Source organism: Oncorhynchus mykiss, chromosome 18, assembly GCF_013265735.2.
Source record: "Oncorhynchus mykiss isolate Arlee chromosome 18, USDA_OmykA_1.1, whole genome shotgun sequence".
Classification (NCBI taxonomy): domain Eukaryota; kingdom Metazoa; phylum Chordata; class Actinopteri; order Salmoniformes; family Salmonidae; genus Oncorhynchus; species Oncorhynchus mykiss.
Genome location: NC_048582.1, coordinates 17,831,160 through 17,843,905, shown reverse-complemented (window position 1 = coordinate 17,843,905; position 12,746 = coordinate 17,831,160). Strand labels below are relative to the sequence as shown.

The 12,746-nt window shown below is 41.5% G+C and overlaps 2 protein-coding genes across 3 annotated transcripts in view; one reads left to right on the top strand and one right to left on the bottom strand.

Moving 5' to 3' along the window:
• LOC110527386 (probable cationic amino acid transporter) overlaps positions 1–1,539 on the top strand; it is a 19,500-nt gene extending 17,961 nt beyond the window's left edge. For both annotated transcript variants that reach the window (XM_036952088.1, XM_036952087.1), the window contains one exon: positions 1–1,539. This exon is cut by the window's left edge and continues 112 nt beyond it. In XM_036952088.1, coding sequence (XP_036807983.1) covers positions 1–193 — 193 coding nt within the window. In that variant the 3' untranslated portion in view covers positions 194–1,539.
• Positions 1,540–4,888: 3,349 nt separating this feature from the next.
• LOC110528768 (claudin-11) lies at positions 4,889–12,456 on the bottom strand. The gene is made up of 4 exons (XM_036952086.1): positions 11,798–12,456; positions 10,727–10,891; positions 8,456–8,981; positions 4,889–6,344 (listed from the first exon to the last, which is right to left on the bottom strand). The coding sequence occupies exons 1-3, from the start codon at positions 12,021–12,023 to the stop codon at positions 8,716–8,718; spliced, it is 657 nt and encodes a 218-aa protein (XP_036807981.1). The 5' UTR covers positions 12,024–12,456; the 3' UTR covers positions 4,889–6,344; positions 8,456–8,715.
• Between the last annotated feature and the right edge of the window lie 290 nt (positions 12,457–12,746).

Genomic DNA, 12,746 nt, shown 5'->3' with positions numbered 1-12,746 from the left:
GGTGGACGACGGCTTCTCAGGCTTCAGCGTTGACGACGACCTCTACCCCCCTAGCAACAACGACCCCTGGGCCGCACCAGACGGTGTCGACGGGTCAGGGCTGGTACCCCCCAAGGCTGATGATGATGATTGGACGGATCCAAAGGGAGGAGCTAAGAGAGCGCTAGCGGAGGAGGACCCAATGGATTTCTGAGAAGAAAGGAATGATGGACGGATGTTTCCGAGAGGATTGATAGATGTTACTGTTGTAAACACCTGAATGTACTGCCTTCTGCCGGCTGCCTGCCTGCCTGCCGGGTGTGTGTGTGTGTTGTGTGTGTGTGTGTGTGTGTGTGTGTGTGTGTGTGTGTGTGTGTGTGTGTGTGTGTGTGTGTGTGTGTGTGTGTGTGTGTGTGTGTGTGTGTCTGTGTGAATGTTTGTGTGGGTCCCTTGTTACTTATTTAAAAACATAATTTTTTCATTGAGTTACAAAGGAAGGATGATCCTATGGAGGAAAGCTGTAGACTACCAATCAGAAACAGTGGGCGGGGTCTTGGGGTTGATTTGGTGATGGGCATACAGTGAAGGTATTTTCCTCTCACTATAGACAGTCCAGAGTGATGACAGACTGGGAGCGACGAGTCAGCATTTCCTGGTTCACCACACTCACAGGAAGTTGTCAGAGCGCTGATCCGAGGTCATTTCCTGTCACTGGTGCAGGTGTCTCTGCTGCTTCTCTCATCTCACAGAGACTAGCTACACACACACACACACACACACAGACACACTTAGACACACACCCGCCTCTCCAGTCTCTATCTGGGAAGGAGGGGGGCTGATGGGTTTTTATGTGTCACATTGTAATTGGACTTTGCTTGCAATAGTGCCTTCATCTGTGTGTGCATGCGTGTGTGTGTTTTTATTTTGGCTGTGTGTGTGCATGTGTGCGTGTGTGTGTACGCTTTTACACCTTGTATCTATGTCCCCTTCAGGGTCTGACCAGTGGAGTGTGTTTGTGACTTATTTTGCTCCATCCTACTCTCTATGAACCCCCCCCCATCCCACCCCCCACAAGCCCCTGTTGCTGCGTTACTAGAGCTCAGAATGGAAAGGTTCTAAATGACAGATTTGTTCTAAACAGAGTTATGGACGCCACCCTGCTCTGCTCTGCCTACAGGTGTGCTAAATCTCCAAATGAACGTTACTATATTAGAAAGAAGACGAGATGAGAATTGCTCTCACATCAGACAAATATCTCTGAGTGTTTAGTCACATAGAACCCTCTAATTCTATGGTCTCCACCCCCTTGGGGAAGCCTTACTCAAATGCACTAAACTAAAGATGCCACGCGACCCCTCCTACTCTCCACGACCCCTAACCGCTAACCTCTATCCCTAACCACACTACCCAGGGTTCTCTCTGCTGTTCAGGGGTGGGCTCGCTTGTGTTGTCCAGTGAAACACACACACACACACACACACACACACACACACACACACACACACACACACACACACACACACACACACACACACACACACACACACACACACACACACACAGTTCAGCTGAACCCAAAACCAGAAGGGCTTCAGTAGGTACTCTGTGCTCCTTAGTTGTACTGTAAATATTATGTCTCTGTGTGTGTGAGCGTGTGCACGCGCGTATGTGTGTGTGTGCGAGCGTGTGTGTGTGTGTGTGTGTTCCATGCCTGTGGCTATGTAATGTGGCTGGCTGGTGAATGTGATAGCATGCTAATGTGTATAGCATGGATGTAGATGTTGTATTTGCATGTGGTGACCGACGGCTAAGAGACATTATAGAACTAACAACACCCACTCCAAGCTGACCCCTGACCCCTGATAAGGGAAACTATAGGGTGAAGGGGACTGGTCAATCTGGAACTGGGGTATGATATGTAGCAAATTTAGTAGGTGGTGGTTCTTTGGTTTCATCTCCACCCCTCACCACCACTAACTCCACCCCCTGTGTTTACAAAGCAAGCCAAAGTCCACAACATTTGTTAACTTTGTAGAGAACTAGCTCGAGAACTATTCACTAGCTAGAGTAAATACACACAGTTACATTCACTAGCTAGAGTAAATACACACAGTTACATTCACTAGCTAGAGTAAATACACACAGTTACATTCACTAGCTAGAGTAAATACACACAGTTACATTCACTAGCTAGAGTAAATACATTCAGTTACATTCACTAGCTAGAGTAAATACACACAGTTACATTCACTAGCTAGAGTAAATACACACAGTTACATTCACTAGCTAGAGTAAATACATAGTTACATTCACTAGCTAGAGTAAATACACACAGTTACATTCACTAGCTAGAGTAAATACACACAGTTACATTCACTAGCTAGAGTAAATACACACAGTTACATTCACTAGCTAGAGTAAATACACACAGTTACATTCACTAGCTAGAGTAAATACATACAGTTACATTCACTAGCTAGAGTAAATACACACAGTTACATTCACTAGCTAGAGTAAATACATTCAGTTACATTCACTAGCTAGAGTAAATACACACAGTTACATTCACTAGCTAGAGTAAATACACACAGTTACATTCACTAGCTAGAGTAAATACACACAGTTACATTCACTAGCTAGAGTAAATACACACAGTTACATTCACTAGCTAGAGTAAATACACACAGTTACATTCACTAGCTAGAGTAAATACACACAGTTACATTCACTAGCTAGAGTAAATACATACAGTTACATTCACTAGCTAGAGTAAATACACACAGTTACATTCACTAGCTAGAGTAAATACATACAGTTACATTCAATAGCTAGAGTAAATACATTCAGTTACATTCACTAGCTAGAGTAAATACACACAGTTACATTCACTAGCTAGAGTAAATACACACAGTTACATTCACTAGCTAGAGTAAATACACACAGTTACATTCACTAGCTAGAGTAAATACACACAGTTACATTCACTAGCTAGAGTAAATACACACAGTTACATTCACTAGCTAGAGTAAATACACACAGTTACATTCACTAGCTAGAGTAAATACACACAGTTACATTCACTAGCTAGAGTAAATACACACAGTTACATTCACTAGCTAGAGTAAATACATTCAGTTACATTCACTAGCTAGAGTAAATACATTCAGTTACATTCACTAGCTAGAGTAAATACACACAGTTACATTCACTAGCTAGAGTAAATACATACAGTTACATTCACTAGCTAGAGTAAATACACACAGTTACATTCACTAGCTAGAGTAAATACACACAGTTACATTCACTAGCTAGAGTAAATACACACAGTTACATCCAACAGCATTGACACAAAAACATGAGGAAAAACGATCAAACAAAAATAGGAGTATTTTTCTACTGCTGGGTCACGCCCACAACTATCCCTAACCACACTACCCAGGTCCTCCAATGGTGGGCCTCCACAGTAAGTGGGTGAGGTTTATCCACTTTCACTTCTTGTATTTCACCCAATCAGAGCTCAGCTTGGGAGGAAACGGTAAAAGCTTATATTTTTAACTACTTCTATATCTAGTCGGTTAAGGTTATTTTCTTTTAACGATCTTATAACATTTATTACAGTCTAAATTAGCCAAATTAGAAGGTTATAAAAACATTAAAAAACAATAAACACTATTTTATTACAACACTAAAGAAAAAGTTGCCACTGTTGCTTTTAAAGTCTGAGGTGCTGTTTGTTTGTTCATTTTGTCTCGGGAGAAGGTGTGCCATGTCTCTGTCCACTTCCTGGTATTCAATCATAATGCATTCCGGTTTGAACCGCACAGAACGTCAACAATCTTCCTAACAGCTTCCTAAAGCCCATTTAGGGACGGGTGATTTAAATTAACACCAGCTATCCACATTGGTTAAATTGCTGGTTTACTCAATCGGTCAATGAAATGCACTGCGATTGAATTCCTGCCTCTATCTCTCTCCTGCTGTGGCTGGCTGTCTTTGTGGGATGTTGAGACTGGCTTCTGTTTGCTGACTAGATATTTGTTTTTCTTCTGCATATTTTTGCTATCTGAGTTGTAAAATGTTCTGATGTATTTGGGGTTTTCTGTTATTGTTTTTGACTTCATCTGAAATGACACCCTATCAGGACTCTGGCCAAAAGTAGTGCACTGTAAAGGGAATAGGGTGCCATTTTGAATGCAGTGTGTGTTTCTGCTCCTGAGTGCACTTGTTTAATCTGAGTTGTCGATATCGCCTCCATGCAACAATTAAACATTATTTATTGCAAATATGATCCGGACTGGCTCTGTTTTTGTCATACACACACACACACACACACACACACACACACACACACACACACACACACACACACACATACACACACACTGCTACATAGAGGAGGATATGATAGGACAGTGTGTATCAGTGTATTGCAGGGAACAGAGCCTTCTGTGCTGAGCTAACCAGGACAAGGTCAGAGTCACACCACTGATAACACACTTTATAACATTGCCCTAGGTGAACACACACACACACACACAAATACACACGTCTGTGTCCTGGTTAAAGAACAGACAGTTCACAAGGCCAGATGTGCTTCCGGGAACACAGACTAGGATTACTGATTACATCAGTACATCAGTGCTACACTTCCTGTGTTTTTGGATCAGATTGAACCAGAGGACCAGTGATAATACCTCTGATGTCAGTGTTTATTTTGCTACAGTTAGGGAAACATGGCTGGAGACGGAGAGAGAGTAGATGATTCCTGTGTGTGTGTGTGTGTGTGTGTGTGTGTGTGTGTGTGTGTGTGTGTGTGTGTGTGTGTGTGTGTGTGTGTGTGTGTGTGTGTGTGTGTGTGTGTGTGTGTGTTGGGGCAGTTAGCTAGTCATTTAACTTGACATGAAAAACATTGGGACTTTGTCATTATTATTATTAGTATTAACCAAATGACATTTTTATTTATTACAGAAAATCGAACAAAAACACTGGGATAGCACAACATAGCACAATACATTAACCAAGATAAACACAAACGTGTCTGTGTTTAAACAAAGATGTATTGCTAGAACTACAGAGAGGGAGTGTTACTCTGGTGTATAGACCACATATGAACAAACACATCTGAAATGACACCCCAGCGTGCTGCGTTAACACAGGCCAGAGACACATACAATGTCGTGTTTACCCCCATCTGTCCTTTGTAGTGCACTATATAGGGTAGGGTGTCATTAGAGATGCAGAGGTCTAGACGTGAAAAAGGGAGGGACCATGTTGCCAGAGATATGAAACCTGGAGACATAGAAACAGTACACATCCTCTGCTACAGATGTGGATCAAACAGGAAATGAATCATGTTATCTTAACAATTTTAGTTGTAGTTCTCTTTGTCAAAACATAATTTGTTCATTACGGTCACTCAAGCCCTCTAGGGGCTCGAGCACTAAAGGTCTGCGCTATAGCGCGTTAAAAATGTAAAGGTAATATTCCTGCGTTAGCAGAGACTGCATTCACGGTCAACGCTGCATACAGTATAAATGGATTAGCTGACAACGTCACGAAAAACGATGTGCGCGCTTCCATGGGGAAGAAGTCAGCGTGTTGTTGTGATTCCGGATGGCCAGATTGTTAGGCCAACCCTATCACTAACCGTTCCATCAGGCTGAAGAAACTGACTTGGCAGTGTTTGAGAGAATGGCTATATTGCAATTTCATCGGTTTGTCATCGTATAATGAAACTATATAATAATACATTTCCTTACCACAGTACTGTTGGAACACAGGTAGGTACCCACATAATGATCAATGTATAATCAACAACAAGAAACATTCAATACATGGTATTTATCAAAACACTAAAAATCAAGACAGTCTTTATTAAAAAAGGTACACTATATTTTCTATAAAATGCACTGACAGGTGCACAGTACTTTCCATCCACAGTTATCCTTCACAGTAGAACAAAGAACCCTAATCCTAACCCTAGCCTTCATTGTAGAACAAATAACCCTAACCTTAGCCTTCATTGTAGAACAAGGAACCCTAACCTTGGCCTTCATTGTAGAACAAAGAACCCTAATCCTAACCCTAGCCTTCATTGTAGAACAAAGAACCCTAATCCTAATCATAGCCTTCATTGTAAAACAAAGAACCCTAATCCTAACCCTAGCCTTCATTGTAAAACAAAGAACCCTAATCCTAACCCTAGCCTTCATTGTAGAACAAAGAACCCTAACCTTAGCCTTCATTGTAGAACAAAGAACCCTAACCCTAGCCTTCATTGTAGAACAAAGAACCCTAACCCTAGCCTTCATTGTAGAACAAAGAACCCTAACCTTAGCCTTCATTGTAGAACAAAGAACCCTAACCTTCATTGTAAAACAAAGAACCCTACCCCTAGCCTTCATTGTAGAAAACAAAGAACCCTAACCTTCATTTTAAAACAAAGAACCCTAACCCTAGCCTTCATTGTAAAACAAAGAACCCTAACCCTAGCCTTCATTGTAAAACAAAGAACCCTAACCCTAGCCTTCATTGTAAAACAAAGAACCCTAACCCTAACCCTAGCCTTCATTGTAAAACAAAGAACCCTAACCCTAACCTTAGCCTTCATTGTAAAACTAAAAACCTTAATCCTAACCCTAACCCTAGCCCTCATTGTAAAACAAAGAACCGTAAACCTAACCCTAGCCTTCATTGTAAAACAAAGAACCCTAACCCTAGTCTTCATTGTAAAATAAAGAACCCTAACCCTAGCCTTCATTTAAAAATAATGAACCCTAACCTTAGCCTTCATTGTAAAATAAAGAACCCTAACCGTAAACCTAACCCTAGCCTTCATTGTAAAACAAAGAACCCTGACCCTAACCCTAGCCTTCATTGTAAAATAAAGAACCCTAACCTTAGCCTTCATTGTAAAATAAAGAACCCTAACCCTAACCCTAGCCTTCATTGTAAAACAAAGAACCCTAACCCTAACATTAGCCTTCATTGTGAAATAAAGAACCCTAACCTTAGCCTTCATTGTAAAATAAAGTACCCTAACCCTAACCCTAGCCTTCACTGTAAAATAAAGAACCCTAACCCTAACCCTAGCCTTCATTGTAAAACAAAGAACCCTAACCGTAACCCTAACCCTAGCCTTCATTGTAAAATAAAGAACCCTAACCCTAACCCTAGCCTTCATTGTAAAACAAAGAACCCTAACCGTAACCCTAACCCTAGCCTTCATTGTAAAATAAAGAACCCTAACCCTAACCCTAGCCTTCATTGTAAAATAAAGAACCCTAACCGTAAACCTAACCCTAGCCTTCATTGTAAAACAAAGAACCCTAACCCTAGTCTTCATTGTAAAATAAAGAACCCTAACCTTAGCCTTCATTGTAAAATAAAGAACCCTAACCGTAAACCTAACCCTAGCCTTCATTGTAAAACAAAGAACCCTAACTCTAACATTAGCCTTCATTGTGAAATAAAGAACCCTAACCTTAGCCTTCATTGTAAAATAAAGTACCCTAACCCTAACCCTAGCCTTCATTGTAAAATAAAGAACCCTGACCCTAACCCTAGCCTTCATTGTAAAACAAAGAACCCTAACCCTAACATTAGCCTTCATTGTGAAATAAAGAACCCTAACCTTAGCCTTCATTGTAAAATAAAGTACCCTAACCCTAACCCTAGCCTTCATTGTAAAATAAAGAACCCTAACCCTAGCCTTCATTGTAAAACAAAGAACCCTAACCCTAACATTAGCCTTCATTGTGAAATAAAGAACCCTAACCTTAGCCTTCATTGTAAAATAAAGTACCCTAACCCTAACCCTAGCCTTCACTGTAAAATAAAGAACCCTAACCCTAACCCTAGCCTTCATTGTAAAACAAAGAACCCTAACCCTAGTCTTCATTGTAAAATAAAGAACCCTAACCTTAGCCTTCATTGTAAAATAAAGAACCCTAACCGTAAACCTAACCCTAGCCTTCATTGTAAAACAAAGAACCCTAACCCTAACATTAGCCTTCATTGTGAAATAAAGAACCCTAACCTTAGCCTTCATTGTAAAATAAAGAACCATAACCCTAACCCTAGCCTTCACTGTAAAACAAAGAACCCTAACCCTAACATTAGCCTTCATTGTGAAATAAAGAACCCTAACCTTAGCCTTCATTGTAAAATAAAGAACCCTAACCCTAACCCTAGCCTTCATTGTAAAACAAAGAACCCTAACCCTAACATTAGCCTTCATTGTGAAATAAAGAACCCTAACCTTAGCCTTCATTGTAAAATAAAGAACCCTAACCCTAACCCTAGCCTTCATTGTAAAATAAAGAACCCTAATCCTAACCCTAGCCTTCATTGTAAAATAAAGAACCCTAACCTTAGCCTTCATTGTAAAATAAAGAACCCTAATCCTAACCCTAGCCTTCATTGTAGAACAAAGAACCCTAACCCTAGCCTTCATTGTAAAATAAAGAACCCTAACCCTAGCCTTCATTGTAGAACAAATAACCCTAACCCTAACCCTAGCCTTCATTGTAAAACAAAGAACCCTAACCCTAGCCTTCATTGTATAACAAAGAGATGAAAATTAGTCCTTCATCAGAGCAGGGTTGTCCCGATCAGGACCCCTTGGTTTCTCTTCAGGCACCAGGTTAGACGTCGCTCTGCATTACACAACACTGGTGTGTGTCTGTGTGTGTGTGTGTGCGTGTGTGTGTGTGCACGTATGTACTTCATGTGTGTCTAAACATGGGCACTCTTGGCATGGTTAGTGGAGGGTGGAACAGGGTTGCCAGGCCCCTGTCCTTTGGAGTAGTAGAACCTGTCGTTGTCATGGTGATTGTAGTGTTGGGACGGTTCAGTGGAACAGCAGGTGATCATGGCCCCTCCCAGGAGACAGAAGGCCGTGCCCACCCAGCCAGCGTACAGGCTGAACCCAAACGACATGAGTCCCTGGTCCTGGTGGGCTCCGATAGGAAACCATACTGTGGACACCCCCCCACAGAGAGCTATACAGGAAGGAGAGAGAAATATTTAGATTAACGCCCACATTTAATACACAAAGAAGGTTCTACTTTTTTTTGTCCTTTTTAACTCTGCTTTGTTGGTTAGGGGCTTGTGAAGTCAGATTTTCACGGTAATTTCACGGAAGTCAGAATTTCACGGTAATTTCACGGAAGTCAGAATTTCACGGCGCATGTGACATATACAATTCGATTTTGATTTGATTATAAACACGCACGTATACTGAACACAAATACAAACGCAACATGCAACCATTTTACTCAGTTACAGTTCACATAAGGAAATCAGTCAATTTAAATAAATAAATTAGACCTTAATCTATGGATTTCACATGACTGGGCAGGGGCGCAGCCTTGGGAGCCAGGGGGCAGCCAATCAAAATTAGTTTTTCCACACAAAAGGGCTTTATTACAAACGTAAATACTCCTCCGTTTCATCAGCTGTCCGGGAGGCTGGTCTCAGACGATCCCACGGGTGAAGAAGACGGATGTGGAGGCCGGTTGGATGTACTGACAAATTTTATAAAGCAACGTTGGAGGCGGCTTATATGGTAGAGACATGAACATTCAATTCTCTGGCAACAGTGGTGGACATTCCTGCAGTCAGCGGTGCCAATTGCACGCTCCCTCACAACTTGAGACATCTGTGGCATTGTTATGTATGACAAAACGGCACATTTTAGAGTGGCCTTTTATTGTCTCCAGCACAAGGTGCAGCTCTATAATGAGCATGCTGTTTAATCAGCTTCTTGACACGCCACACCTGTCAGCTGGACGGATTATCTTGGCAAATGAGAAATGCTCACTAACAGGGATGTAAACAGATTTGTGTACGAAATATTAGAGAACTAAGCTTTTTGTACGTTTGAGCATTGCTGGGCTCATAAATTTCAGCTCATGAAACATGGGACCAACACTTTACATGTTGTGTTTATATTTTTGTACAGTATACAGTATAATTTTTAGGTAAATATAGTACTTATAGTAGTGTATACGACATCGGTTCTATCCCCTCTTTTCCACCTTCCTCTCCCTCATCCTCCCCGCCTTTCCCCCCCTGCTCTTTAACTAGTTGTGTGATGGGAGGTGATATTAGCAGCTTTAGCACTGTGACAGGAATGCTAACGCAAAGCTAACTGACATCCTCACACACACACACACACACACACACACACACACACACACACACACACACACACACACACACACACGATGGACATCATGTGGAACAGGGTGTTGGAAAACTGGACAGTGAAAAGCAGATCAAACACATTTTATATTGTGTCAAACAACAAATGGGAAAATATTTTCCAGCAGGAGGGAACAGGGTGTGGACGAGGTGGGAGGGGAGGAATGGTGGTCTGGGGGATGGGTTGAACTGTAGGGAATTGTGTATGTGCATGTGTGGGTGTGTGTCTGGGGAGAGATGGATGGCTGGGAGGGGTTAAAGGGAGGGCTGGGAGGGGTGAGAGGGAGGGAGGATGGGGGGTTAAGGGGTTAAGGGTTAAGGGTCAAGGTTAGACCAGGGGCAGGGGCTGGAACTGGGGTTGACATAAGTATGACCATATGTTGTAATGTGTGTGCAAACATCTGTCTCTGTGCTCAAGTGTATGTCTGTCTGTACGTGTGTGTGTGTTTGTGTGTGCGTGTTTGTGTGTCTGTCTGTCTGTCTGTCTGTCTGTGTGTGCCCGTGTGTGTGTGTGTTTGTGTGTGTGTGTGTCCAGACTTACCCACTAGCAGTATGAGAACTCCCCCAAGTAGGGATCGTTTGTTCTTGGCTGACTGAGGCTCATCACCCAGAGAGATGCAGGGCGTGGCTGTTAGGACCATCCCCACTGCAGGCAGCCCCAGGAGGGATCCAGTTATCATCAATGCCCTCGACGTCTGGATGTATGCTGTACACAGACACACAGAGACAGAGAGATAAATGGTATGGCCTGAAATGTGCCATAGTAATCTTGGTTGATTCCAATAGGAAAGATATCCAGGCCTTGAGTTTGAGACTAGCTGTTGTAGACTATCGGTTTAGGCTCGGGACAAACAACACCCTTTAGCTGTGAAACATTCCCGATATATCATAACCTCTTGGTCAGAGTCCACAGCCACAGAGACGCAGAGACGTCTGCACAGCCCTGTTATTTCTTATTTATTAACCTCAATATAGTAGTATCATCTATCTATAGTAGAGTAGAGTATAGTGGTGTATAGTAGAGTGTAGTATAATATACTATACGATAGCGGAGTATAGTGGAGTATAGTATAGTGGAGTATAGTATAGTGGAGTATAGTAGATGTTAGTAATATTTAGTAGAGTATAGTATAATAGAGTATGGTATATTGAGCTATATTAGGGCATAGTATAATGTAGTATAGTATAGTGTACTTTTGTAGAGTGTGGCATTTTATAGCATAGTATAGTGGCGTATAGTATAGTGGCGTATAGTAGAGCATAGTATATTGTAGTACAACATAGTATAATATAGTATAATATATTTGAGTATATTTGAGTATAGTAGAATGTAGTATAGTATTATATAGTAATGTTCTATTACCTTTAATATAGTATTATTATGTATTACTGTATAGTATATTACAGTAGAGTATAGTATTATACAGTAGAGTAATGTGCTATTACCTTTAATATAGTATTATTATGTATTACTGTATAGTATATTACAGTAGAGTATAGTATTATACAGTAGAGTAATGTTCTATTACCTTTAATATAGTATTATTATGTATTACTGTACAGTATATTACAGTAGAGTATAGTATTATACAGTAGAGTATTGTTCTGTTACCCGGTAGGTCCAATATCTGTGTCAGTGATATACAGTGATAGAGGGCGGTTGAAATGACACATTCAGCCCACAGGCCCTTGGCTCCTAACTCGTCCATCTTCTTGCAGGTGTTCATGCCGTATTTACATGTCACTACCCAGTCGTTGGTGGCCGTGGCGATAAGGATCCCGACCCAGCCGATACAACTCATCACAAAACCGCTGAGCTGGAGACAGCTGTTCGCCATGGCAATGAGAGGTAGGGTAGTCCTAGGATAGAATAGTCTCCGAAAACTGTTTAGAAAATCGTAAAATGGTCCAGGCAGTCAGAGTGACTCAAGACGGTGAATTGGACAGTCCACAGCCCAAATAGTCCAAAAACAACTGATGATACTTTAAAGATAGTTTGAAGCTTGTGTGAAAGTAGCCTCGCTTGCCAGGCTCACAACGCCTGTGGGACTATTGTGAAAGGAATTGTTATGATTTCAAAATAGTCCTGTGTTGTACAAACCCTGGTGAAAACTGTAAAACAGAAGAAAATGATAGCCAAATACTGTGTGAAGTTAGTGTTAGTTTTCGATGAGAAAATTCCTCAAGAAGTAATCCCAGAACTGTGTGTTGTCTCTCCTGGGTCTGTTGTGTAGTCCTGTCAGTTTGGAGAGGCTCCACTTCTAAAGAAAAGCTTCAGCACTTTCCATTAGTTTTATAGTAGAGAAAGGTCTGAAAAAAACTACCTGGAAACTTCTAACCAATCGGAGGGATGGAGAGAAATATAAAAAATATAAAACATCTCTCTCTCTCTCTCTCTCTCTCTCTCTCTCTCTCTCTCTCTCAAAATTATTTGTAAAGTGTTACTGCCCTCTCCTGGCTATTGAAAATCCGGTCAGTTCCAGATGTGTCCACCAGGGGGTGACCTAGTGCTGGTACTTCAGGCATGAGGAGGGGACAACTTATCGGTCCCCATGTTCAGC